This window comes from Solanum pennellii, chromosome 3 (genome assembly GCF_001406875.1).
Source record: "Solanum pennellii chromosome 3, SPENNV200".
Taxonomy (NCBI): domain Eukaryota; kingdom Viridiplantae; phylum Streptophyta; class Magnoliopsida; order Solanales; family Solanaceae; genus Solanum; species Solanum pennellii.
This window is the reverse complement of record NC_028639.1, coordinates 1,976,858-2,004,155: the sequence shown is the minus strand read 5'-3', so window position 1 is coordinate 2,004,155 and position 27,298 is coordinate 1,976,858. Positions and strand designations below refer to the sequence as shown.

Genomic DNA, 27,298 nt, shown 5'->3' with positions numbered 1-27,298 from the left:
TTTTACATGCATCTCGTTCCCTCCTCCTGTCCTATTATTATCCCAATAAAGCATTTTTAAATGGAGCATTTACAAAATTATTCCATAAATTACATTACCATTTATTAGCCTCCAACCAATTTTTCCTAACCACAAAATATTCTTTTCTAATTTATTTCTTTTATTTTGAAAATGATTTATCACCTTCCACAAACAAATTTAAATACATGTACACACACCACTTTAATCAAAACCATAGTATATATATATATATATTTATAACAATTATAACTACTTGCCTCTAAGCACTTATAAATTCCTCAATAAATTTTTTTTTTCTCTAAAGAAAAATGAGTGAAAGATTGCGTTTAGCAGTTGGAGTAATGGGTAAACTATATATTTTTTTTAAAAAAATTTATATTTATATTACTTTCATTTAATTAACTATGATCATTATAAACGTGCATGGTTTTATTTGTTGTCACAGGCAATGTTGCCTCCATGTTGCTCTATGCTGCACCAATGTACGTACGATAATAAGATAGATAGCCTGCTATAATAAATAAACGTGATAAAATGGCTTAAATTTTTTTATTAGTTAAACGTTTAACCTCTAATCTTGTGTTTATTGATCGATAGGGTTACATTTTCTCGAGTTATGAAGAAGAAGAATATTGAAGGATTTTCATGTGTACCTTACGTACTAGCATTATTCAATTGTTGTCTCTATACATGGTATGGATTACCAATAGTAAGTTATAAATGGGAAAATTTTCCAGTGGTTACTATAAATGGAATTGGGATACTTTTGGAGGTCTCATTTATTCTCATTTATTTATGGTTTTCTTCGACTAAAGTAAAGGTAAGTTGTATATATTTTTGATTCAATTTTTTTTTAAAAATAGTATATAGTATGATTATTTTTTTTTTGTTAAAAGCAGAAGGAGGTTGCAAAAATGGTGGTTCCTATTATTCTAATATGTGTAGCAACGGGGATTATATCGACGTTTGTATTTCATGAACACAGGCGTCGAAAAGTTTTTGTAGGGAGTATTGGACTTGTTGCTTCAATTGCTATGTATGCTTCTCCTTTAGTTGTTGTGGTAAGACATTTTTTTTCGAATCGAATTTCGATATATATATATATATATATATACTGATGATTACATATATTATCTACTAGAACTAAGTAATGTTAATGTCTAACAGCTTTGTTTTTGTAATGAACACTCATATGTGTACTGCAGAGACAAGTGATCAAGACAAAGAGTGTGGAGTTTATGCCATTTTACTTGTCATTATTCTCTTTTCTTGCTAGTGGTCTTTGGATGGCCTATGGACTACTCAGCCATGATCTCTTTCTAGCAGTTAGTTTACTATTCTCTCCGTCTCATTTTATACGAGTGATATGGAGTTTAAGAAAGAACGAGTTTTTTAAGACTTGCAGTCTAAAATAAGTGATATGTATACTTAATATAGAAATGTTTTGTTTTTTTTTATACTGACTAAAAGGGAAAGTGAGTCATATAAACTGAGACAGAACTGAGGAGGGAGTACTAAGTTACCTTTTTAAACTTTTATTTTCCATAAATCCAAGAACAAAGTGTAGTTACATAAAATCTTCTTTTTTTTCTTCTTCTTTCAGTCTCCAAATCTGGTGGGAACACCCCTTTGTATCCTGCAGCTTATACTGTATTTCAAGTATCGAAAGAATCCTGTAATGGAAGTAGAACCACAGAAATGGCCAGATTTGGAGTATAACGATGAGAAACTCAAGCAAGAAGAGAAGAAAGATCAATCGATGCTCGTTGTCACTGAGAATCTCAGCACCAAGAATTAAACAACTCTCCTTACGTATTTATTAAGGTATACTACTATACATCTCTCTACTCTAGCATGTGTGTTGCAAATTGCAATCTTTAACCTTCGTGTTATAGCTAAGTGTTTCATTTTTGGATAAACAGGTAGAACCTTGCTCGAATAATGGAGTAGCCATTCCACTCAACAACGATCAGAAAAGAGGACCAACAAGTACATAACATGGTGAACCATATACATTGTTTTTTCTGTGTGTAATCCTTTAGTTAATTCTCTTGAGGAATTGGAAGAACTTACCTTGTCCCTGAAGCTGCTGCCTTTTCTTTTCTTTCACTTTTGCTAGGATCGACTTTCACCCAGCAATAACATTTTTAGAAAATATAACGAAAATTAAGATCCCTGGGATAGGCAGGAGAAAGGAAATCTGCTTCAAGTTCATTCAAACATATCACTTGACAGGTCAAATAGGAACAATACAATTAGTACATAATCTTGAATTGTCTCTCGTCTCATCAGTCACGATTAAGGGAAGTCTAATATATATGAAAGTAATTGAATACTACATTCACGATAAGCATTATTAGTGGACATTTCTATTAGATTAATTCAATAGAAGATCAAATCTGAACCATAAGGAACCCCATGTAAAAAAAAAGATTTTCTTTTCCCAGAAAAAGCATCAGAGTTATCACAGAAAAGGGGATGCATCTCCAAAAACTAATAGTCCTACTGTTTCTTAGGAAACACCATGTAGCATACGAGATCTTTTTCCCCAAAAAAGGCATCAGAATTACCAAAAAGAAGATCAGATAAGCATCAGAATAATGCCGGGGAAGTGGATACAGCTCCAGAAACTAATATTCCTACTATTTCTTAGGAATATGAAACGTACACCCACTTTGAATGGATACTGTCAGATGATAATGAAAGAATATATACTCAGAACCTGTCAAAATTGTGTAGAAGCGTATGAACAAGAACTGACAATATCTCAGAATAAAGCATCTCCTAACGCTTCAATCTCTGCCTTTGAACCAAGGTATGATTTTCAAGGCCTCCTATATCAAAGATTAGCCGTTGCATATACATAACAAATCTCACACACCCACCTAGGTGAAATATCATTCTATGCACCAGAGACAAGATTTAGACATGAAAGAAATGAAGCCTTGGAGAAAACCAGAGTTCCATAATCAGTTTTAAAGCATAAGAAGTCAAACAGATTCAGCAGAAATCTATATGATGCTAGTTGCATTTATTTTTTGACACAACTAATAATTTCAATAAACACCACAGATGTTATGCATATCAATATAATCAGGAGGATTAACTAAGAGAGTAACTTACTTTCACCAAATAATTTTGAAGTACAATCAAAATTAATTTCGGAGTCCACATTTGCTTTTAGGTTTGCCAAAGTTGAGTAAATTGTATCACAAAAAGGATGAGTTCTATTATCAACGGAGAAAAATTGAACCTTGTTGTTTAGTTCAATCCAACTATATCCAGGATCCTTTCTATACTGCAGTTTCTTCATTGCTTTCCTCACTCTCATCTTCTCCCACCACCTGCCAAATCCTGCATACATATTGGCCATGATAACACAGCTGGATGTAGATTTGGGATCCAATGACAACAGTTTTTCTGCCACCCTCTCTCCAATTTCCATGTCCATCCAGAACCAACAAGCATTAAGCAGTGCAACAAAGATAATGCAGTCTGGTTCAATAGTCATTCTGTTAACAAGCTTCTCAGCTTCATGTAAATGGCCTGATCTACCAAGAAGATCTACCATGCACGTGTAGTGTTCCAGAGTAGGTGCTATACCATAGTATTCTTGCATTACGTGGAAAAGTCTTGTGCCATCTCCAACCAAACCCACACAAGTACAAGCCAATAAGACACCGACAAAGGTTGCTGCATTAGGACTAATCCCTTCATCTAACATTTGGTGAAAAAGTACAAGTGCCTCAGAGCCAAGCCCATGATGTGCATACCCATTAATCAGAGCTGTCCATGCTGCTACATTAGGATATGCAATGCTATGAAAGGATGTTTGAGCATCATTAAGGCTCCCACATTTGGAGTACATATCAACAACAGCTGTCCCAACATAGTTATTGGATTCAAATGGAGTCTTAATCAAATCTGCGTGAATCAATTGACCTTGTTGAAGTGAACCAAGGCAGGAGCATGCGTGAAACAGGGCAGAAAATGTTGACCTAGTTTGGCTAATTGTTAGTCTTCTCATGGTTGTATACAACTTTAACGCACTCTCATGTTGATAATTTTGGGTATATCCTGAAATCATAGAATTCCAGGTAACAGAATTTCCCTGTACTTTCACTTCTTCAAAAAGCTCTACAGCTTTGCCAATTTCACCATTCCTCGAGTACACAGAAATCATAGTATTGATGGAAGTTAAATTTCTTTCTGACATCTCCAGAAACAACTGTTTCGACTCCTCTACTTGACCAGCCATGGCATATCCTTTAATCATCAAATTGTAAACATGATCCTGCTTGATCAATCCGTTAAACAAATATCGAGCCTCCTCAATCCTGCCCGCCAAGATTAGCCCTCCAATTAGTGAGTTTGAATTATTCAAGGAAGGATTAACTAGTGCACTATAAACTAACATAGCATCATCAAGAACCTCACAATTACAATAAAAATCAATCAGTGCACCAGAAACAGAATGATCCCACTCAAACCCAAATTTCACTACCAACCCATGAATTGCTCTTCCCCCATATAAAGATCCCAATCGACCAGACACCCTCAAAACACAATCCAGAGTAAATTCATTTGGGACAAGCTCAGTATCCTCTCTCATAGACCGAAACAACTCTAAAGCTTTCTGGCATCCACCTTCAACCTTTGAGTATCCAGAAATCAAAGTGGTCCAAGCAACAACATCACGGGTCGGCATTTTCCTAAAAATCTCCAAAGCATCAGTTAACAAGTTACATTTAACATTTCCCACAAGCATCAAGCTCCATAACAACTCATTCTCCCAATGCAATACATCAAACACCATCCTTGCATCTTTGATTTCATGACACGTTGAATAAAGATACAATAAAGCACTACCCACAAGCTGAAAACTTTGATATCCAGATTTCAAAACTAGCCCATGAACTTCCTTACCACGATTGAGCGACTGTGATCGAGCACAAATACTTAGTACTGAGGACAAAGTAGACTCATTCAGCTTTATACAGCTGCTATGCATTAATGAAACTAAACTTAACCCTTCACTGAACTTGTCCCATTCGGAATAACCAGAAATCATGGTGTTCCATGAGACAATTGATCTTTGAGGCATTTTTTCAAACAGCTTTCGTGCTTGTTCGAGTAAACCCTTTTTCGCTAACTCTGTAATTGCAATGTTAGTGGAGACAATTGATGGATGCGTATTATTACTATTGCAAGACATGTTGGAGCAAAATCTGAAACTCCATTTCCAGCGTTGATGCCTCCAGGTCCCTGTAAATGAATGCCTTATAATCATTCTTTGTATTTTTTACTACTATCCCTGGACAAACTGTGAAAACCAATTTTCAGGATGGTCCCAATTTTCCTTAGCTATTTGTCAGACTAACACAACAAGCTGAGGCCTTATCTTGCAGGTGACCGACGACATTGAGTTGACGGCAGAAAAAGACTCGGCATTCAGGCGAGCCACCCGGTGGTGTGGCCTGCTATTAGCGCGGAGCTAAAATTTTTAATAAGGAATTTAAAATTTTAAAAAAATAGATTATAAACTAATCAAGGAATTCGACATGTAATAATTATATCATTATATGATATATTACTAAAAGCATGAATCAAAAAAAAATTGAAAGTTGAATTACAATTTTACTTCTTTTAATATAAATTAAATTGTTATAAAATGTTTAAATATTTAATTATATAAATTTAATTAAACGTTAATAACTTTTAGACTTTCCAAGATTAATACCTAATTAAATATCTAATTTATTAATATTTCTCATCTATAATCTATATCTATATAATATTATAATATTTTATAAAAAAAAATTTACATAAATTTATTTACTTTTCCCCTTCTTATAACTTTTTCCTTAACCCCTCTCATGAATAATATAATTGATGTGAATAAAGTATTATCCTTTATGATAAATAACGAAATTTAATAATTTAAAGGTTACAAATCTACAAAATGGAGACGCACATTGATAATGTCTTCTTGATTATTATCAAAGAATGACTCTAGCTTCACAAATTTATATTCACTTAGGCTTAATTACATGATAAGAACTTTAGTTGTTCTTTCTACATTGTTTGCTAACTTTAATTTTTTTTTTCATATTCTTCATTTATTTATTATTATTTTTCTAATTACTTATTCAACTTTTATACTCTTAATATTCATAACTTTCATCTTTTCATATTCATAACCTCCAAATATTTAAATTAAAACTTTAAGATATCTTTTGATATTCCTTCTATTTTATTTATATAGATTCAACTTCTTTATCTCATCACCCTACCAAGATTATTAGGTTATTATTCCTATTCTATAGTAAAAGTAGGTGACGAAGACTCTTGAATTTTGATAGGATATGAAAGTAGTCGATAAGAACTCACAGAGTTATATACTAATTTTATACTTATTTTTCATCTATATATACATCAATCTTATTTTTCTTAAATATTCTGTTTCTTTTTGTCTTTTTTTCTCTCTGTTAGACTTTTAATTTAGTTTTTTATGAATGTTTTGTTGCCGTAAGTTTTTATTCTTATTTTGTAATTGTTACATTATTATTCATTACAATTAACATATATATTTCCATGAAATTTTAGTCATTCTAAGGTATCTATAAAAATTCACATGAAACACATGTGCTCAACACGTGCTTAAAAACTAGTATTATTATAAGTGGAAAGTTCCAAAGATGAAAAGTTGAATTACCACTTCACCCCTAAACTAAATTAAATATCTAATTAATTAAATAATATTGTTTTAATTATCTTTGATTTGTAAGTTATTTATTAGGAAGAAAATGTGGAAGAACAAAAGTCAATTAGACTTTCTTATTTTTAATATAAATATTATGGAACGCTAGAAATTACTTTTTTTCAAATGAAATAGCAAAATGCTTGAGGAATTTGAAAAGTCAGTCAGAATTAAATTGTTTGACATTCGAAAAATGAAAAATACTATATAAAATGAAACAAAGGAAACAATATTTTTCGCCGAAAGAAATTCAGATGGAACTCTAACTCTGCTAGCTCCGCCCCTACCTGCAGTTATACAAGTTTAGTTGGAGTAAAAAACTAATCAATATTACTGTCTGTTTATTTATATATTGTCCTTGCTAAAACTAATGTTCTTAATATATGATATTTTCGTAAAATTAATGCATAAATATATTTTTTTCTATTTTATCATTAATAATTATTAGCTTTGAATGTATATATTTAACCAACATACAAAAATTAAGTAAAAGCAACTACTTCGTATTTATTTAAATTAATTAATTTATATGCGTAGATTGAAAATTTGATTTTTGAAAAACATTAAATAAACTCCTAAATAAAAATAAAATGTTAAACTTACTTAATTTCTTAAATAAATAGAGTTAAATAGAAATGAAGGAAATATAAAATAAAGTGTAGTAATAAAATTACTCCATTCTTATACAGGGTTTTCGATTTAAGCCAAAATTTGTGCTCCAATAACTCAATAATATATATTTTCTGTTTCATAAAGAATAGTTTAATATGATTTGACACGAAATTTAAGAAAATAAAAAAAATTTTAATCATGTAATTTTAAATTAAAGGAAAAGTTATGTTAAATATATGAAATTATTCTTTAATTTTATAGATTTAAATATATCACATGAAAAAATAATATTAAAATCATTTTTTTAAACAGATTAAAAAGAAACGGAGGTTATTATTTTATTTTTTTAGAGAGAGTATAACTTTACAGTTAAAACACTTTTGACAGTAATAAAAAATCAGTATTCAAAATTTTAGTTTTAAAACAATCGTTCGATCAACACGTGTTAACGTTGACGCTTTCACACAGCATGCAAAAAGCCACGTACCCCCAATTCCTGTATGAATTCTTCTTCATCAGTGTTTAAACAGAGATTTCAATTTTCTCATACAAACAACAAAACAATAATGGTGAAATTAGCATCGGCGCGGGAGATGCGATTGTACGGGCCGAGGCTGACCGGAAACCGATTCGAGTACATCAACGCCGGTATATACTTGTTCGCTACCATATTGCTCGCTGGTGGGTTCGCTGCTCAGATCTCGAAAGAGAAATTGTCCGGTTTAGTTCTGTTGCTGATAGCGTTGGCGGTGATCGTTGTAGTGAATGTGCATGATCTTCTAGCTCACCTCGCTGGAATCGATTATAGATTTCTATTGCTCGGATTTGACCCGCAGCTTGCCCTCGTCGAATTCGCTGTGCCGGTAGTTCACTCCGTAGGAACAATTCTCAACTTCTTAGCCATTCTGTTTCTCTTCACTCAGGTAAACTATGAACTCCCTCTGTTTTGATTTATTTGTCTTAGTTTGTTAAAAAGAAAATGTGAGACAACACTTGTGATTTACGAGATTATTCGTCACAAAATTCAGAAGTTCTTAAATAAATTGGAACTCAGGTACCTTATGCATTTGCTTTATATTTCTTCTGTTTCATCCTTTGTATGTTAAAAACATCACAGTGAATTCTAAGCAATCATTTCATAAGAGAATGTTTGATTGAAAAAAAAATACTTCTTTTTTAATCTATTATACCTTTGAGAGAAAGCTTGATAAGGAGATTATCGAACCCTTGCTTATTGGTAAAAGTTTTCAACTAGGAAGACTTAAAATGTAACGAGTGAGGTTTACTCTATTGGTTGAGTACCTGCACCGTCAACAGGTAGATTAAGTATGAATCGCGCTAGGTTAAGTTCAAACAGTGTTTGTTCCTCCCGGTGGCGCAGCCAGGATTTTTTTAGTAAGGGGTGTCAAAATATAAAGTAAAAAAGCAAATGCTCCTACCAAGGATAGAAAACAAAACCTCAAACAATGTAATTCTGACCTATATATACAATGTAATTTTCCAACACCTTGCCCTAGGGTAGCTCCGCCCCTGGATCCTCCGGTGTGGGGTAGAGGAAAAGGGAAAAAAATGTCTGATGTACGAAAATTTCATTTACTACATTTTTTGGAACAGAATAAAAGAAACATAATTAGCCTTTTAACTACCACAGTGCCAAACTTGAACCCGTTGACAAGATCACCATACCACTGGCACAAATTCAGCCTATGCCACTATAAGGAGGTGTCTGGTCTTTCTTTAACAGATAAAGAAGCCACGAATGTGATGCAGGGAATAGTAATTTTGCTTGGCTAAATATATATTATTTATATGACGTTGAATGTTGGCTATGTAGTTTCAGTATAATGTTTAGTTCTTCATCTGATCGAGTATTTAATTCGTTTGTGAAGGCAGGAAAGGGGTATGGCAATCACAAAATGGAGAAGCAAGCTGTGAGTCTGCTTATTGCTGGCCCTGCTCTATGGCTGCTTGGTTCAATCCATAACTCGTGTCAGATTTACGAAAGAGCGGATGGGCATGTCCAAATCTTGCAACAAAGTGTCAACATTCCCTTCTTATTGGGCAGTTTACTATTTCTGGTAGGATCACTCCTCAATTGGAGAGAGCAGTCAAGATATGACCACCATGGCTTGAAATTGTTAGTAAGTAACCAAATTTTTTTTTTACAATTATCAATACGGATGTTTAATACCACCTAAAAAAGGTGGCTTTCCATAAATACTCTCAACGTAGGGTTGATGCTCACGTCTCCAATAGCCATGCTTGCAAGTTCCGCCGCAGAAACTAAACTGTCATGCTTGCTCTTGAAAAAAGAAAATAACTATTTCTCTTGAGTTAGTTTCCCCGACTTTTAAGACCCTCATCTGGGAAGCATGAAGTAGTTTAAGAATAAGAAAGGTCTTTAACCCTGTCAACCAAGTATCAAAACGAAAGAGAAGAACAGAGAAGGAAAACTTGTATTTTTGGCAACATTCTAGGAGTCGTCTTAAACGTTGGATGCTGTGAATAGATTCTATAGTAGTAGTCCTATCATGGAGATGAAGTGAATACTGAATAAGTTGATAGAGATGTTCCGTATAGCGGATAGGCAATCCAACTTTTGGATCTGAGACATTCATTTGGTTGGTACTTTAAACTCTGTCTATGTCGTTGTACTTCTTGTAGGCTTATGACATAGAGAACACTACTAATATACTAGCGAGCAGTACCATCTCTTGTACACCTTTTGTGCAGTTCGATCAACTAACTATTGAGGGACTTTTGAATGATGCAGAGTGAAGACTGGATGTTGTTTGGGTTATTTGGGAGTTTATTGCTGTTCATTGGAGGATTAATGAATGTGGTGAAAGTGTTCAAGATGCAACAAATGAGTGGATTGAGGCTAGAAAAGCTACGAGGTGGAGCACAGGATCGATTAATACATGAAAGAGAGGGGCAAATGCCACTGCTCATAGAAGAGCAAAGACGAAGGAGACAGTCGTCGGTGGAGGAGGGGCAAATGCCACTGCTAGTAGAAGAGCAAAGTCGAAGGAAAAAGTCGTCATTGAAAGAAACAACGTCCACTACTGTCGCGCCAACTCCTTACAAGGATGTTCTTGTTGGTCAAGCTTGAGAATTCATGATTCTATATGCAGCGATTGGACAGTCATGTGACATGAGGCTATGCAGAGAATTTGCATCTAAGCTCATTCTTGCTGCCTTATTGGGCTGATTTATGTGCTTATTGACAAAAACTGTTGAGGGGTGGTTTGGCATACAATCACACGGTCGTTTAACATACTTGAATTTGATGATGTTGAATAATGTGAATCATGATCACGTACATATTTGATTCAATGTTACATTTGTTATGTGAACCCCAATGTAATCTCGAATTTTTGTTTTCCCTAATGCAGAACAGGGTGAATTACAGTTGAAAGACTTCATACAATGTAAAACATAACCTTTTTATGCAACATATGATATATGTTAAACACCCTCACATAAATTGAAGCAGAATTACTTTCTTAAATTATCGAGTTCAAACCTAAAGCTGAACCAAATGAATCTCCAGAGACGCAAGAAGAGATCAGTCAAATTGTTCAGATAACATTGCATTGAAAGAAGAATTAGTAAATCCTTATTCCCAGTATAACAAATAGATATACAATTCCCAAGTTTACATGCAAAATTTTGCCCAATACAGGGTATATAAAATTTAAAATTGACTGACAAAGAAAAGGGGAAAAAGAGATTTTGGAAGTCCTACTAAGGCGTACAACACTACTGAAGCTACCTGTTTTGTATGCCAGGAAATGGAAGTCCTAAAAATATGTTACAACAGAAAAGGAAAGAGAAAAAAATAGTGAAGACCTGTAATCAAAACTAGTGCTCCTTATACACTGTACATAATAGCCCCCTACACCAGTTGAGATGATCACCCATGGAAGAGAAAGCCATACATCTAAACCAATGCGAGTGTTTCTTCGTCCTGAGGCTGCTGCTGCTGCTGCTGTTGTTCAGAGAGCCGGTCTTCAGAGAAAGGGAGAAGAATCCGCCTTATATCTTCTGAACTCAATGTTTCACGCTCTAGAAGGGCAGTTGCCAGAGTGTGTAGAGCCTTTTCATGCTGCATTGAAAAAGAAAATCATAGATAAGCTTATGCTAACCGAACAGTTAGTATAGCTCTATGATCATTAAGATATGTAAGACAAACCTTTTTTAGGAGGGCCTTTACGCGATCATATGCTTCTCTTAGAAGTTTGACCACCTGTATCAGAAGAACAAACTTATAAGAGGTTATCAACCCAAACAAAAACATACTAGAATACTATGACTTAGAAATTTTTCATCAGGTCAGTTGTCAGAAAAAAATGTTTTTAAACTCGAGCTTAGCACATACCTCAGCATCCATACGTGATTGCATTTCAGCACTTGGCCGCTCTTTTATGTGAACAGGTCCAATTGCATCACTCATCCCACAGGATGATACCTAAAGAAAAATGTGGTATTGTCACACACTCGAAACAGAAAGCTTCATTCTGACAAATTTAATAACATCATTCATAGCTGAATATATACATTAGTCAGACAAAGAAAACAAAGAACCGATTCTTTTTTACTATTACTATAAACCAGGTCCGGAGAGAAACCTTCTCAAGGCAGCTTTTGCCTGTGGAGAAGCTACATCTCATGTGGGGTAAAACTTTAGTAGCTTCTAACTTATGTCTTGTCAAAATACTCCCACACCATAGATATCGGGAGGGTATGTTTGCTTTCTTTTTTTCACTTTCCACCATGTTGGGTTATGCCTAGGTTACAGAGATGTTAATTTTACTTATATTGACAAATAGTAGTAGATGGAGGTAAAGGAACTAAAGGCGATACTATTTTCTCTGAGAAAAACTGGACACAGTCCAAGGAAAGCAAAAGTAACTTTGAAAATTGAAGTTTCAGGTCGGCAAGATTCAATTTTCTGAGCCCAGTATCTTTCTGATCATTTCAGTTTAACATGGGACAATTTTTCCTTCCCAACTTCATCAGTTAGGTAACTTCCTTAAGAAACCTGCAATCCAAAGGTCTTGATGTTCACATAAATATTATTTTTCTTTCTGCAGTTAACTGGCAAGAAATCAAAATGGAATAAGACTACCCTGTATGATGTTGTTGAAAAACAAGACATTCTGGGTTAACAAATTCTGCCATATAAATGCAGCTAAAAGCCAAATCAGTAATGTAAAAGAAATCATGCAGCCAGTAAGAACATCAGATTTAATCTGCATGCGTACGTTGAAATATGTAGGCATGTACTTGCTGATGAGCAAAAAAGTACTGGGAAATAATTTTTTCTCATAGCTAATATTTTTAATACATGATAATCCATATACTTCTAAACTGTTCAAAGCGTCTTAAAAAAAATCTTTGTTTAGTGAACTAGAGAAACAAAAAGGGAAGAGGAAAGAAGTATTTTTANACCACTGAGGAATGAAGTGCAATACTGATGGAGCATGCAGAGGCAATCCTGGGACCCCATTTCCCACATTAGACATAAGAATTTTTTCCTATTAGATATGAAATAGCTCTTTATAGCCTCTATGGCAACTTCTCTTAAAAGCCTCGGTTGTCACCCCCCTAATCAAAAGACTTATCTTCATTTTCGTAAGGGAGACATCGGCACGACATTGNGGAAGTGATGTGACCCTGGTAGGATGAATTGAATTAGCTAACGAATCTTCCGTAATGCTTGCGACCTCGGCTGTGAAAAGTTTTGCTCTTTCTTCCTTAGTAAGTTTATATAATTTGCCGAAACGTAGCTTTCATTCATATATAAAATTCGGAAAATAGTCAGACTAAACGAAAAAAAAAGTCAGGCTTGAAGCACTGCTGTAGTGAAATCGTACCATGTATTGAGCAAGTTCTGTAGCTGTGTGTAGGTCACTACTAGCCCCAGTAGTTACATTGTCTGGACCAAAGACCAGCTCCTCGGCTACTCTTCCTCCCATACAAACATCAAGCCGTGCTAACAACTGCTTTTTGCTGATTGATGTCTCATCATTTGAAGGAAGCTGTGTAACCATTCCCAAAGCAGACCCACGTGGCATGATTGTAGCTTTATGTATTGGATGTGCGCCTTCAGTATTCAAAGCAACAATTGCATGGCCACTCTCGTGATATGCAGTTAGCTGAAAAAGACGATATTTACCATAATGGTGATTAATATGTATGGGATATTGTAACATGTTCACCACAGAACAAGGACAGGAAAACAAGGTGCCATTAAGCAAGCATCCAAAGAGTCCTTTCATTTACTATACAAGAGGTTGACCTAGATTCTGCACGGCACTCAGAAAATGCACATCTTGATATTTTTAGGCTCAATAAGTTTTTATATTTTAAAGAATTTTGCCTGTTCATAAACACGTAAAATCAAATAATTACATAGATTACCAATAATGCCTGATGTCAAACCCAATCAAACTTACAAGTGAGTTACAGGAGACAAACATGAACATATTTTTCATAATAGAGCAGAATACCTTTTTTGAGTCTTCTGAAAGGAACATGGTTTTGCGTTCTGTTCCCATTATTATCCTATCTTTTGCAAACTCCAACTGCGATGCATTTAGCTTCTCAGCACCTTCAACAGCAGCCTTAATGGCTGCAATATTCACCAGATTTGCCAAATCTGTTTCAAACAGGAACTGTTAGTAATATTTCCATATTGAGAAAAGAACCAGGTTATGAGCACTTGAATTAACAGTTCCTAGAAAAAGTGGTAGGATGTTTTAGTATTAAAATGTCGTGTTACAAGAGTGATGTCATTAGTAAAATATAGTGCCACACGAAACAAATATCATGTGTTTTGAATTTGACACCTATATTGTATGCCACTATCATCAGGTGTTCATTATTTTTCTCTTTTAGTTTACACATGATATCAGAACCAAGCTTTGGTAAGCTCACTCAATTTTTTTTCTTTAACACTTCTATCACTCTTAAGGTATCGAATCTACTTTTGGTCTCAACTCCAGGCTGCTACTCAGCTTGGTAAATCTACTCTCTCTCTCTCTCTGTGTTTTATCATCTACTATTGAATATACTTTTACTCTCAACTCCATGCCTACTCCTCAGCTTAGTAAGTCTACTTCTGTGTTTTATCATCTACTATCGAATATACTTGTACTCTCAACTCCATGCCTACTCCTCAGCTTAGTAAGTCTACTCTCTCTCTTTTCTTTTGTCTACTTCAGCCACACCCTTGTGGAGCCACTGCGTCTTCTCGCCCAACAAAAAGAGCACAAGGTCAGGTAATAATAAAAGAAAATGAAGGCAAAATAATCTTTCATCCAGGAGTAATTTCAAGAATTGATTTAACACATGATAGAGGCTGTTGAAATATTTATCAGTCCTACATTGGTTGAGAAAAGGTTTCCAAAGGATTTATAATGTTTCTTGTCTATTCCACCCATTGGGTCAAGATTTTGATGTGAATTTTCATACTTTTTCATGTGGTATCACAGCCAAACTTCGGTGACCCTGTTTCTGTAACTGTGTCTCAACCTATTATATTCTCAACCAGGCTTCTCCCTCTCAATCCAGCCATCAACCACTAATTTTGCTAGACTCACTCCTCACTCCCCTGAGCCGCTCTCTATCTCTATTTACTCCAAATCTATCTATCTCTTCACACTAGGACAACTCTTCAATTCATTGGCATACTCTATGCCTACCAGCTTGTAGAGCCTATCTCTACTTCCACATCCAATTTTTTATCTTTCCCAAAAAAGAAGTCTCAATTTCCAAAGGCTAAATGAATTCTCGAATGATTCTGGACTACTCCATCCATAGCCTCAATGATAGAGTTGAAATGCTCATATTCCTTCACAAAACGCATATGAGTGCTCAGTTTTTCACTTGAGCAAGTGAAAAACTGTTGATGTACCTCACTCCTCACCACCCAGCGCAAACCCCTCTCTGTTTTAAGAATTCAAGTTTTATTTTTATCTAGTGAGTCAATTGACACTATGATAAAAAGAAATTGTTACAGAAATTATAATCCCATCTTACCCAAAAGTAAACAAATTATCAGAATCATCATTCATCTAGCCCTTTCACAAGTCATTGGTACTTTAATTCTATCGAATATTCACTTCAGTAAATTGCCCAATCTCCAAATATCATAATCCGCCCAGATCCCTAGGGAACATGACAATTAGTAACCGGGAAATGATGTATCAATAATACCACTATTCCAATGGTCAATAACACTAACATGATGTATCTAGGCTAGGAAAAAAACTCCGGCATCAGCCAACAGTAACTTGTCAAAAGAAGTTCCTAAAGCAATGCTACTACAAGGAAACAATGCACAAAACAATGGACACAAGAATACAATTCGTTCCAAATTTAATCTAGTTCAGTGATCTGATAAGAAAAAGTATAAATTAGTGCTCTTATTCGTGTATTTGGCCCATGAACTTGCATAATATTTTACTTTTTACATCCCGCATCCATGAGCTTCACTTTTCACACTTCCAGAGTTATTTTGAGGAATAACCCATGTCTAGCAGTTTGGATAAATGATACAGCCAACTTCACAAATCCAATCTTCTTTTACCAAAATATTTAAGAAGTCATAGATAGAATCCACGTAACAGGATCATCCATTTCAATCTCGAAGAAGGTAGTATACCATCTCAGTAGACATCAATTTTAGGATAAAAAAGATTCACATTATATGGAAACTAAACCAAAAGGAAATGAACATAATAATAAAATGGGCATTGCACTTGCCTGCTCCATTGAATCCTGGTGTTCCACGAGCAATGGCATTCACATTGACATCGTCACTAACTGGTTTGTCTTGCAAATAAAGCTCTAAGATCTCTTGACGACCCCGCACATCTGGATTGGGAACCACAATCTAGAAAAAGTTGTTTTGATGTTAACAGCTTGATGATAAACTATATTTATAGAAGAAAATACAATAAATATTCCTCAAATTCATCACTTAGAATGTTTCTTTCCAAAAGGGGGTCGTTCAACAAAATTCAAACCAAGGCCTCATTAGTTTGCCCTTATTGGAGATCTGAATGGTTCAGACCTTGGGTCATTTAGTGCATTTTGTTTACGTTAAGATTTAAGCACTTATTTGGTTTGAATAGGTCTTAATCATTAAGATCTTGCACAAAGTCTTAATATTATTAAGAGGTACTTTTGTGTGGATATCTGGAAGACTGGAAGTAGAAAAGCAGCCGAACAGGATGGAAAAGCTCCAAAAGACTTACATGCCTATCAAATCTACCGGGTCTTGTCAAGGCAGGATCAAGAATATCAGGCAAGTTTGTCGCAGCCATCAATATTATGCCCTGTATAATGAGTCAAACGTGCACTTCAGTTTCAAATTCAGGAGAGATATTCATAATTCAGATACTTTAACTTCAAGGCATTTACCTCATTTTGCTCAAAACCATCCATCTCAACAAGCAACTGATGCAGTGTTTTCTTAGTATGCCCTTCCCACTGCTTTCGAGTTGATCCAACAGCATCAATTTCATCAATAAATATGATGCATGGAGCCTAAAAGGATGTCACACACATGAAAATTAGAAAGCAGTTCCAGGAAACTGATTGAGCTTCTTGAAAAAGGGAAACAGACATTAAATCCTTCACAAAGCAAATTATCTCACATGATAGATATACTAACATGAAGCAGAAAGAGGACTTCCAACTTCCCATTAGGTTTTCACAGTTATTTAACGAGGAGTTCTTTAACTTTGCATTTCAGACGGAAGTAGCAAGTTTAACAACAAGAAAATTCAAGGCAGATACTAGGGCATCATTCCCTTTAAGCTTTGTTAATCAAGCAAACAAGGAAGTTACTTTCCTAGTATAGCAGAGTCTAATATAAAAAAATGGAATTTCTAGCAACTGCTTTGTTAGGAGTTACCCCAAAACCTCCTCTTTCACTAGCTGAATTCATCGTTCACTCCAAACTCTTGATTTTAGAAAGGTGAAAATTCCTTTTTCCCATTGATGAAGGTACATTCTATATGGACAGCCCAAATTGGAAGTATGCCAAATGATGACAGACAGGCAAGTATTAAAGTGACTGCAGCTTCATAAATCACGCAGGAGACATTCATAACCAATTATGGGTGATCTCACGCAGTTCTTCTACTATGTAACTCGAACATAAGTTCATTTCAGAGTGTTAAGGAATGAATGCAGTCTTATTCATTGTAATATACATAAAAAGCATAATTATAGGAATTGATAACAGATCTATAGGATTGTCCTTTTAGATTCTTTCCGTAGTTAAGATTCTATGTATATGTGTATATGCTTGCTACTTCATGGAATAACAGAGATCCTATTGCTTCACAACGGAACCACTTAAGTAAAAGTGAGCTTTTCAAGCATAACTCAGCATTGACTGAAAATTTTCAGTCCAGTGTTTACCAAGTATACTGTACATTTCACACGATTTTGCTCTGATCTATAAATGCAATTTTCTTTACAAACCACAATAAGTAAGTGATGTATGTGTTATCTATCAAACCTTCTTCTTAGCAGCTTGAAACAAAGATCTCACACGCCGAGCACCAACTCCTACAAACCTAAAAGAATGTAAAATTTCCCAGCCAAGTTAATTAGATTGTTAGGTAAAGCTGTAAGATCTTAAAAAGTGAAAATAGTTGGCCAAAAACAAAAAAGAAACAAAATAATAAAGTGCACAATATCAGACAGTGTGCTCTTAGAAGGACAGAAGGACGGACTTCCATAGTAAAATCATGCTGAAAGTGACTATCCAACTCATCAACTTCTCTGGTCTTGGAAGAACATATGGTAAGTTAAAAGACTTCAACAATATTTCCTGCTTCACTTGGCTGGTAGCACCTGAAGCATGCTTGACAGAGCACAATTACTACATGCTCAGCTGTACCCGATGCCCTCGTGCAAAAAGAATACTACAGATTCTAATCACCTATTTCTGCTTTGCAACTTCACAAGTCGACTCTGGTACAGTTTTACCGGTTTTGTAAGTAAAGCGAGTTGTGCTAAAGTCAACCATGGAGCATCTAGAATGCAGGAGCATACTTGACAAGGAAACTAAAGCTGCCTATAGCACCACTCCCACATGAATTTAGTAGGACACTTGGAGGGAAAGGATTCCCAAATTTTTAGGGAAAAGATGCAGTATCTTTAGTACATTCTAAATAGTCTTCTGGGGTAAAATGGTAACGTGCATGAAGTGGACTTAATCATAAGTATGTATGTTTGGACAGAGGATTTGCTCACTGTGATTATGCGTGTACACTTTGTACCATCTTAAAGTTGGAATAGATCATTAAAATCCTACTTGTCAGGTGTCCAGGAAAAAAGATCTGCCCTACTATACCTATTGGCCTACATTATCCAAATTTCGACATATTGTCATGCATAGGTTTGTGCGCAATTACCAATCTCTCTTCATAGTCAAAAAGTTAATATGACAAACTGTGATATCAATGACAGATATCATTCAATTCCCTAGATGCTGGAAGCAAATACTGCAGATGTGTACATATAATGAACAAAAACTGACTAAGGTAATTTTCTAAGCACCAAGCAGTTTGCTACCCCTAAGAAACTGAGCTTCTTCTAGAAAGTAAGAGGAGCTCACAAATCACAAGTTTCTATCACATATTGGATACACACATGACCAAGTTATGAGGTAGAGAAAGTAGTAAACATACATTTCTTCAAATTCAGAGCCTGCCTTATAAAAGAAAGGCACCCCTGCTTCCCCAGCGATAGCCTTCAAATCAAGATAATTAAGCAGGATTAGCGTATCTACATGCTTATGTTTACATAATTAGAATGCAGAATTAGAAAGCAAAAGGTCATATTATGAATGAAGGAAGAATGCATAATAAAGAACTTAGCCCAAAGAAGAGAACAAGGTAATAGAAGAGAAATCTTTAACTAATTAAAAAAGGACCAATATTGACACTTAAGAAATTATTCAAGAGCAGAAGAAATAACTAATTTTGTAATACAAGGAATTAAAAATCTTAAATGAATTTTCTATATCAAAAAGAGAAAAGGATTAGCAAATTTTACATCACCAAATAGGAAAAGGGAAGAAGGAAGAAACTGCTCAAGCAGGAGACTCACAATTCACAACTAACAAAAAGAAATTGCATCTGAATTTGATTATAGTTGGAAGTGCACAATGCATCTGAAGATATAACAAAGAACACTGCTAGCCGACACATGGAACATCCAATGTGCACAGCTATTTCAGCATAAGATGTAATCAACAGCTTACCTTGGCAAGGAGAGTTTTTCCTGTTCCAGGTGCTCCAGTCAAGAGAATTCCCTAAAAACAAGACAATATTCCATCAGGAAAAGCATAGGGGGTGTTTTACAAAAAAAGGAAGCACATTAATAATAACAAGCCAGGATAAACGGGCATAATAGCGCAAACCTTCGGCAACTTTCCTCCAAGCCGAGTGAACTTGGAAGGATTTTTTAGGTACTCAACGACCTCCTCAAGCTCTTGCTTAGCATCATCACAACCTTTGACATCCTTAAAGGTTTTGACATTCTGCATCCAAAAGAAAAAGAGATAAACAAAAACAGCTGCAAGATCCAAATCCCCCAACAAGAGAAGTCATACTTTTCCCAATCTCTATTAGACATCTCTGGGAGAAAAATGCAAACTCTAGTATTGACTAGCACTATAGCATAAGTGTGGAGGTTCAAGTCCATCCAACATCTTCTCAAGCACCTACACATTAATCTAAAGCTGAACAAGTAAATAACCCAACAAGGACTATTAGTATTTGTCTATTGAAAACATTCCAGTCGGTGAGCCTCGGGAGCATCATTTCTACCGGGTTGGGTCTTAATACCCAAAGAGAGAATGTTGTACAAACTTTAGAAGTTGTTAATAGTTTGAGTGAGCTAATACTCAAAGAGTTACTCCGGGAAAAGCTGGAAGATTAAGAGAACCAAACAACCAAGACCAATGACACATTAACATTTATGTTAATATACAATAAAATTGATATGGAAGTAAGTTACATAAGGCATAGCCTGGGATAAAAGAGATACTTGAAGCTGTTCCTACTTCCCTTTCCAAGTTAGTCTCTATTGCTCACTGGTGGATGTCCGATAATGCAAGAACATAAAAAATAAAAAATGAGACGCTTAAATTCTCCAAATTTCATGACTCCTAAATTTCTGAATGAAATTCCTAGGGACTTGAACTCCTTTTTCTAATACCAAAACGAGGAACACATACAAACTAGATATTTCATACTATGACAAGATTAAGAAGTAAAATAGAATAAAATTAGCTTCCAAACCCTTTAATCACATAGCACATCATAAGATTGGTGCAGAAGACAACCTACATGTAATATCTCCAGAAAGAAAACAAACCTTCTCAGGCATTATTTCTTTATTCAATTCTTTCGGCGCATAGGATGAGCTTGAACCAACACCTGAAGCTCCTATCCCACCTAAGCCACCAATATATTTCTGAAGTGCAGTAGCACCCATTATCCTGAAAAAATGATTGTACCCCTTTCTTAGTAAAAATATAGAAGAACAAGACTAAATAACTGCCAACGAAACACATAAGAAGTTACGTAAAACAAGGAAAGAGAGTGAAAACTAAGATAACAACAGAGACAAATCAGTTAATATGCTAACAAGCAACGTAAAATAATCAGTGCAAAATCCCCCTGCCACAAACACACTCCCAGAAAATCTGGAGAAAAGGACAGGACTATATATCTAGAGAAATTACTGGGCCTCATTTCTGTACATATAGAATAGTAAATTCAAGAAGATGCACTTACCAGACCAAGCCAATGGCAATAGTGAATATAATAGTTGAGAGAAACTCTTGCGCGAAACGTGATGATCTGTTTGAAACTTTAGGATCAACCTACATGCGAAAATAGAGAATTCTGGGTAAACAACATGCAAGCACAAAAGCATGACCCAACAAATGGACAAAGTAATTATGAGCAGAGTCAATGGAAGCACCAATAGCCATGGTTTCATATTTAACTGTTAGTAACACTAGTTTTAGGTATGATGCTTAAGATGAACATTAGACTCCTTGTCTCAACAGAAACTACAGTGCTGAGAGTATCTTACCATCACAACATGTAATGGCTGCTTCTCGGAAATGCCAGGATTTAAAAAGGGTTCGTCCATGTTCCCTGATGCCCGTTGCTTCAACTCTTGCAACTATAATTTTATTCCATTATTCATCAAACAGAACAGCAAATCAAGAGACAAGTGCAGTACAAATTACAGGAGTAAGCAGAATATCTAGAGTTCAGGTGGCATTGCCAATAGACACAAAAACCTGAAGGTATTATATGATCAACAATTACCAGTGAAGGAAGACTGGAAGGCTTTCCAGATTGCTCATCTGGTAGATATTCAGCAATAGCATTTGTAGCCACAAGAGCTCGCATATATTCTGCAACTCCTCTACTGTCTACAGCATGAGCTCTCTGCTCAAAGCGCCGAATGACAGACTCAGGGCTAAGGTTAAAAAGATAAAGAGAACAGTGAATACTCTCTAAAAATAAATTTGTGCAGCTAAGGTAACTTACAGACAAACCTAAAAAAGGAAACAAAAGTAATCCAAAGTGATCAGGTGAAAGACTCCAAAACAATAACTCATAGGAACTGACAGGCTGCATAATTGTTTAGCTACATCACATATGATTCTCTTAGTTTGTAATTGAAATAGTGAGAGTCGCAACTAGGCAGATTAATCAAAAGCATCCATGAAAACAATGACCACATTAAACAGCTTTGTATTTTATCTATTTTATGATACAGGCAAAGATTGTAAAAAAGTAGTATCCTAGTCATTCTACCTCCCCTAGAGAAAAGCACCTTAGAAATCAGTAGTGAACACACACCATTCCTCATAAAAATTAAAAAAAAACTTTACTGGTATATACCTCTTCTAGATTCTGTCACTGGTGCAGATGAAATAAATAAGGCAGACTAAAGTTTACCTGTGTTTGTTGAGTTCAGCAAGCAAAGCACTCTGCATAGCAGCATCGTTTGGATTTGCATCGGCATCCGCTATCAATCTCTCCAGACGTTTCTCTTGGTGCCAAAACGGCCACCAGCTAAACCAATCAGACAGCAAAATATTCTCAAACCCTTTCTTCACCTTTGCAAATACCCCCATCAAAAAAACCAGTATAGGCAGTTTTTTCTTGAGTTCATCATTCTCCACCAAAACCTCAGATGCCGCTTCATTATCAGAAAGACTACTACTACTGACAACTCCAGCATTGGAGTCAATGGAAGAATTTTGAACGGAACCAATCTGAACAACAGATGGTTCATTGAATTCTAGGGGTTCCATCTCGGGAATAGAATTGTCATCATTATTAGATAAGGCAAATTCCGATGAGGAATCGACTTGTTCAGGATTCAATGTACAATGAAGCAGTAAATTGTGGCGGCAAAACCGAGTCTTGAAAGGAGTAGATGCAGTTGTAGATAAACGACGACAGGATAAAGCGTTGGAGAAAGAAAGGGACCGAACATGTTTCGAAGAAGAAAAATGGCGAAGAGGAGGTAAAGGCTTGAAGAGAAGAGAAGCTTGAAGAGTGGTCATGGCTTCTCTTTCCTTAAGATTTAGATATTTTAGGGTTTAAAGAAGAAGAAGAAGAAGATACTTTGGGTTGAACTCAATCCAAAGACTTGAAGATTCTTTACTGCAAAAGAGAGGATTTTTATTAATTTTTTTGGTCTCTTCTCCCCCTTTTGTTCGAATTAGAGAGATGAAGGGATTGGATTGAGTTATTTCTTGTTTGGAATTATAGAGCAAAAACAAGAAAACCTTATCTCTACTCAAATTGGCGCTCTTCTTCATGTGGCCTCTATAATTTCACTTATTTTTTTGAAAAAAAATACTACTCATATAGCTATTTTCATATCCCAACGGCAAACCCCTGTTTTCTTAGACCAAAGTTCATTACTTTTATGTGGCCTATCCATTTTCACATTCTTCACTTGCTCTGTTTAAGCTTTTGTATATTTGGAGTTTGAAAACCATTTAAGAAAATTGTTATTCAAACAAACACGATTTCAAAAAAGCTAAATATATATTCCAACCAAACTAAGTTTATCAAAGTTTAAAAACAACCATAAGATGTTTGGGTCTTGTTTTACTCGTCGTTTTCAACATAACAAGAGTGTATAGGCGAGCATATGAGTTCCACACAAGGGGAGCGTGAAAGGAAAGCCTTTGGCTCCAATTATCATTCATTGTGATGATAGATGATCAAGAATAGTGTACAATGCAGAGCCTAAAAGCAGGTATGAAACCATCCATTGACCTCAAAAGGGAGAAAAAAGAGAACATGACAGAAAATACAGACAAAAAAAGAAGCAAGATATGCAAGTTAGGACCAAAAGACTAGTGACATTTTTGGTTAACACATCTCTGCAACAATATTGAGGACTCTAGTAGGCAAAACTTGTTTCGCACTAGTGATATTGTGGATGATAAGGAGGCATTGGAGTAGAATGTGGCATGACGTTCGGTCCATGCATTGGCATCATCCCAGGACCCATTTGAGAGGGCATACTAGCAGTTGGCATGTAAGGGTGGTTATGCATCTGCATCGGCATTGATGGAGTTGCAGTGGCGGGGGCCGAGTTCCAGCCTGCAGAATGCTGAGGCGGAGCAACACCTGGAGCTGGCGTGCACTGGACAGGGGCACCATAGGGATGAACGCCTGGACCTCCCATCTGAGGCGGCTGTTGCCCCATGATTGAAGGTTGAGAATTCATCATCGGAGTATTTGGGATTGTGTAATCTCTGCCGCGATCATTATTAATCTGAAATCAGTAAAAATAACCATTCAATTAGGCAGTGAATTGTTCCCTCACAGGAAATGGGGAAAGAAAGCTCGGGAAGCTGGAGGGTATTAAGTAATGAACAAAAGAGAGATGGCGGACACTAAATTACAGAGTTCCCTTCACAAATTAGTATCTCTACAAAGCTGCTTTTACCTTTATACTAAGATCTGTGTGTCGAGAGTAAGAGATATGAAGCATGCAATATCCACCTTGATATATGGAATGTCCTTCCAAAGCTTCCTTCGCAACAGCAGCTGTGCGCACATCTGTAGGTTCAACAAGGCTATAGCTTAGTTCAACTCACAAGCATCTGAGTACAGAATAACCAATTCAAATCCACTACTTCGAAGTTTGTACAAGCTGACCAATTCACAAGAGGAAAACATTGCTCCCTAGGGTGGACGAGTTCAAAACATTGCTTTGACTAACATACCAACTATCTTATTTAACCAAGTCACTTGAGAGGAAACCAAAAAAGAAGAAAAAGACAGCAAAAAGTATGTCTTTCTTTATATGAAATTTGGCCAATTAAAATGCATCAAGAAGATTTTGAACCACAAAAGGGAACACAAAAGAAAAGAATATAAGTTAACTCTAGTATATCAAGCCTATTCTAGGATCAGAGAGCTAAGAGAATCCAAAAAACTGAACTGGAGCTATTTACAGGGGTTTAGCTTGTTCCAGGTAAATGGAGTAAGAAACCTATCTTTTATGGAGTGGTCTGGAGTTGAAATTCCATAAAATAATTGCAATTCCTCAGTCCAAAAAAAACAAAAAAAAAAATACTTGCAAGGGTCATAATTCCAGACAGCAAGTACATTTCCAATAAAATATTCACTAGAAACAGATACCCTGCTTGAATATAGAATGCCATATAGAAATCACAACATAATATAATGTCAGGAAACTGAGAACAGTGTTGGCCATTTGCCAAATGATTTTGAAACATTGGAGCAAGCAAGTAATGAGTAAGGGCAAGAACTAACAGTTCGGAAATTATTGTCCGCACTTCATCTTACCTGGATATTGTATCAGAGCCTGAAGCCCTCCATTCTTATCAAACATAGCAATCTTTAGGACAGGACCAAAAGCTGAGAAAACCTGAGCATATGTGAAGGAAAATGAGAACCAACAAAACAAGTCAGAAGATGGTTATGAAAGAAATTACAAAAGCTTTTTTGCAACTGAAGAAGAGTGTTACCGTGTATAGGACATCCAAGGTTACTGCATACTGCATGTTCTCAATGGAAGCAAGAAGAACATTACTCTCAGGTTCCAGTTTCTTCCCATCCAGACCCAAACTGAACTGCATCACAGATGGAAGAAACTTAAAAGAAAGGATAGACAGCATTCCATGACCAACTTGCCCCCAGGAACATATCGCAAAAGACGTAAACCATAGAAACATGAAAAATAAGTGCATTCCATGTAAAGATATGAATACTGTTGATTGTGTTAATAATAGCTTAGCTTCATTCCAGGAAACTTTATTACCTAGCACAATTATAAGAGAACATTACTTCTATCAAAATTAACTCTCTTTCCTAATTTAGTTATAGCGCTCATTGTATAAATACCCCTTCTACTGAGATGTAAAGATATATCGAAACACAAAGAAGCCTTTTCTTCCTTCTCAAATTCTCACATACACACCAATGATCAATCAATAAACTTATGCCTCAATCCTACATTAGATCGGTATACACGTTCATGGTGGTTCAATTAATACTTTGCAGTATGAAAGGGCAGTATCTTAAAGTAATCCAACAGAAATCCATAATGGCAGCAACAAGGGAACTGGAAGAGGATCTAACAATCCTAGCAAATCCTCTACGCACAAGTGAGTCTGCACTTTAGAGCTTTGACTGATTCATTACCTGACCACTTGAATCTATGGCTGAGGAAGCAACAGGAAGAAGAGAATTGGTGTAGTCCCTAAATAAAAACCATAAACAAAATATAAGTTAGAAGAGTGGAAAGCAATAATTAACACAAACAGATTAAAACATATATAAGATGCAATTAAGTACAGTGAAGATTGCGCAAAAGCATTCTGTATGACCAACTTTCAAACAACAACATATGAAGTATTGGGGTCTAGGGAGGGTGGGATGTATGGAGTCCTTACCCCTACCTTGGCAAGGGAGAGAGGTTGTTTCCATAAGACCCTCCCGCTCGAGAAAAGCCTTTTCAAAACAGGTTTTGAAAAAACAGTCAACACTTATGAGTGTGTATGTTTGTATAGAAGATGAGTATCTTTGTGGAAAATCATATTTTTTGTGTGTTCTCAACTTTTTGGTAGGCCACTTTATAGGGGAGCTTTTCTTCCCATCATCAATAAGGTTATTTACTTCATCCGAAAATGTGCATGTGTGTGAGATAGAGAGGTAGATGGAGATCATTTGTACCTGCTACGATGACTCTGAAACTTCACACTCAGATCAGTATGGGCAGAATATGTGATTTTAAGGGTACATGGTCCCAGTTCCGGAATCAAGTAGCTGATGCACGAGAAAAGAAAAAAATCAGTCAACTGCCCTGCATGAACAATAAGTACTAGCTAGTAGCTAGTAATAAGTTCTCCAGTACACCAATTGAGTTTGGTATGAAAATTTAGAGAAATTTTCACCCTTGCAAAATCATAGAATTCCATTAATAGCTCAGACCATATGTAATTTAAACAGCTGGCCAACCACCTCAATTTAGCCAACTAAATTACACAAAAAACCCAAACAATTAACATCTCTGACCAGCAATTTATACCAGGATCAGCCATTGTCTAACACGATAAGGAAATAAGCTCCCAGTCCTGGACTCCTACTTATAAATATTTTCTGTAGCAGCATGATAAGTTCGTTAGGCACATAGCTAGAATGGACATGAGCGCAAGAAGAAGGTGCCTGAAATGTCAATATACAATGTATATGGAGCAGTTAAGCTAAGGAACATGTGCACCCCTTCAGAGAATAATTTTTTTAAAAAAAAGGTCATCAAAGATGTGCAGCAGCACACCCCCCCCCCCCC

The 27,298-nt window shown here is 35.7% G+C and overlaps 5 protein-coding genes across 8 annotated transcripts in view; 2 read left to right on the top strand and 3 right to left on the bottom strand.

Moving 5' to 3' along the window:
- Positions 1–250: 250 nt before the first annotated feature.
- LOC107013840 (bidirectional sugar transporter SWEET3b) lies at positions 251–2,106 on the top strand. 2 transcript variants are annotated; one of them, XM_015213719.2, is made up of 7 exons: positions 251–366; positions 467–503; positions 619–841; positions 921–1,082; positions 1,227–1,346; positions 1,625–1,845; positions 1,944–2,106. In XM_015213719.2, exons 1-6 carry the CDS (start codon positions 330–332, stop codon positions 1,817–1,819), a joined length of 774 nt encoding a protein of 257 aa, XP_015069205.1. In that variant the 5' UTR covers positions 251–329; the 3' UTR covers positions 1,820–1,845; positions 1,944–2,106. The 2 variants fall into 2 exon arrangements, with proteins under 2 accessions (XP_015069205.1, XP_015069203.1); XM_015213717.2 differs by having other exon boundaries at positions 918–1,082.
- A 150-nt stretch (positions 2,107–2,256) lies between these two features.
- Positions 2,257–5,560, bottom strand: LOC107012839 (pentatricopeptide repeat-containing protein At2g13600-like). The gene has a single exon (XM_015212782.2). It carries the CDS (start codon positions 5,309–5,311, stop codon positions 3,128–3,130), a length of 2,184 nt encoding a protein of 727 aa, XP_015068268.1. The 5' UTR covers positions 5,312–5,560; the 3' UTR covers positions 2,257–3,127.
- A 2,360-nt stretch (positions 5,561–7,920) lies between these two features.
- Positions 7,921–10,850, top strand: LOC107012840. Its single transcript, XM_015212783.2, has 3 exons — positions 7,921–8,316; positions 9,283–9,534; positions 10,167–10,850. The coding sequence occupies exons 1-3, from the start codon at positions 7,960–7,962 to the stop codon at positions 10,503–10,505; spliced, it is 948 nt and encodes a 315-aa protein (XP_015068269.1). The 5' UTR covers positions 7,921–7,959; the 3' UTR covers positions 10,506–10,850.
- A 111-nt stretch (positions 10,851–10,961) lies between these two features.
- LOC107014239 (ATP-dependent zinc metalloprotease FTSH 11, chloroplastic/mitochondrial) lies at positions 10,962–23,284 on the bottom strand. Its single transcript, XM_015214090.1, has 17 exons — positions 22,411–23,284; positions 21,772–21,925; positions 21,530–21,622; positions 21,226–21,314; positions 20,804–20,927; positions 19,845–19,964; positions 19,686–19,736; positions 19,111–19,172; positions 17,934–17,991; positions 16,826–16,951; positions 16,660–16,740; positions 16,166–16,295; positions 13,909–14,057; positions 13,273–13,554; positions 11,775–11,864; positions 11,589–11,642; positions 10,962–11,501 (listed from the first exon to the last, which is right to left on the bottom strand). The coding sequence occupies exons 1-17, from the start codon at positions 23,022–23,024 to the stop codon at positions 11,337–11,339; spliced, it is 2,442 nt and encodes an 813-aa protein (XP_015069576.1). The 5' UTR covers positions 23,025–23,284; the 3' UTR covers positions 10,962–11,336.
- A 341-nt stretch (positions 23,285–23,625) lies between these two features.
- The window catches only part of LOC107014241 (polypyrimidine tract-binding protein homolog 2), an 11,968-nt gene continuing 8,295 nt past the window's right edge, over positions 23,626–27,298 (bottom strand). For all 3 annotated transcript variants that reach the window (XM_027915261.1, XM_015214091.2, XM_027915262.1), the window contains 6 exons: positions 26,683–26,775; positions 26,152–26,209; positions 25,476–25,580; positions 25,294–25,375; positions 24,428–24,540; positions 23,626–24,253 (listed from right to left, as the gene is read on the bottom strand). In XM_027915261.1, coding sequence (XP_027771062.1) covers positions 23,900–24,253; positions 24,428–24,540; positions 25,294–25,375; positions 25,476–25,580; positions 26,152–26,209; positions 26,683–26,775 — 805 coding nt within the window. In that variant the 3' untranslated portion in view covers positions 23,626–23,899. The remainder of the gene's footprint in view (positions 24,254–24,427; positions 24,541–25,293; positions 25,376–25,475; positions 25,581–26,151; positions 26,210–26,682; positions 26,776–27,298) is intronic.

Excerpts from the sequence above, each read along its gene's own strand:
- LOC107014239 (XM_015214090.1), bottom strand. The coding sequence starts at position 23,024 with ATGACCACTCTTCAAGCTTCTCTTCTCTTCAAGCCTTTACCTCCTCTT. Across the intron at positions 21,623-21,771 it reads CTTCCAGTCTTCCTTCACTG|TTGCAAGAGTTGAAGCAACG; the intron begins GTAATTGTTGAT and ends ATAAAATTATAG. Across the intron at positions 16,952-17,933 it reads TTCAAGCTGCTAAGAAGAAG|GCTCCATGCATCATATTTAT; the intron begins GTTTGATAGATA and ends ACATCCTTTTAG.
- LOC107013840 (XM_015213717.2), top strand. The coding sequence starts at position 330 with ATGAGTGAAAGATTGCGTTTAGCAGTTGGAGTAATGG. Across the intron at positions 842-917 it reads TTTCTTCGACTAAAGTAAAG|CAGAAGGAGGTTGCAAAAAT; the intron begins GTAAGTTGTATA and ends TTTTGTTAAAAG. Across the intron at positions 1,083-1,226 it reads CTTCTCCTTTAGTTGTTGTG|AGACAAGTGATCAAGACAAA; the intron begins GTAAGACATTTT and ends TGTGTACTGCAG.
- LOC107012840 (XM_015212783.2), top strand. The coding sequence starts at position 7,960 with ATGGTGAAATTAGCATCGGCGCGGGAGATGCGATTGTACGGGCCGAGG. Across the intron at positions 8,317-9,282 it reads TTCTGTTTCTCTTCACTCAG|GCAGGAAAGGGGTATGGCAA; the intron begins GTAAACTATGAA and ends TCGTTTGTGAAG. Across the intron at positions 9,535-10,166 it reads ACCATGGCTTGAAATTGTTA|AGTGAAGACTGGATGTTGTT; the intron begins GTAAGTAACCAA and ends TGAATGATGCAG.
- LOC107012839 (XM_015212782.2), bottom strand. The coding sequence starts at position 5,311 with ATGATTATAAGGCATTCATTTACAGGGACCTGGAGGCATCAACGCTGG.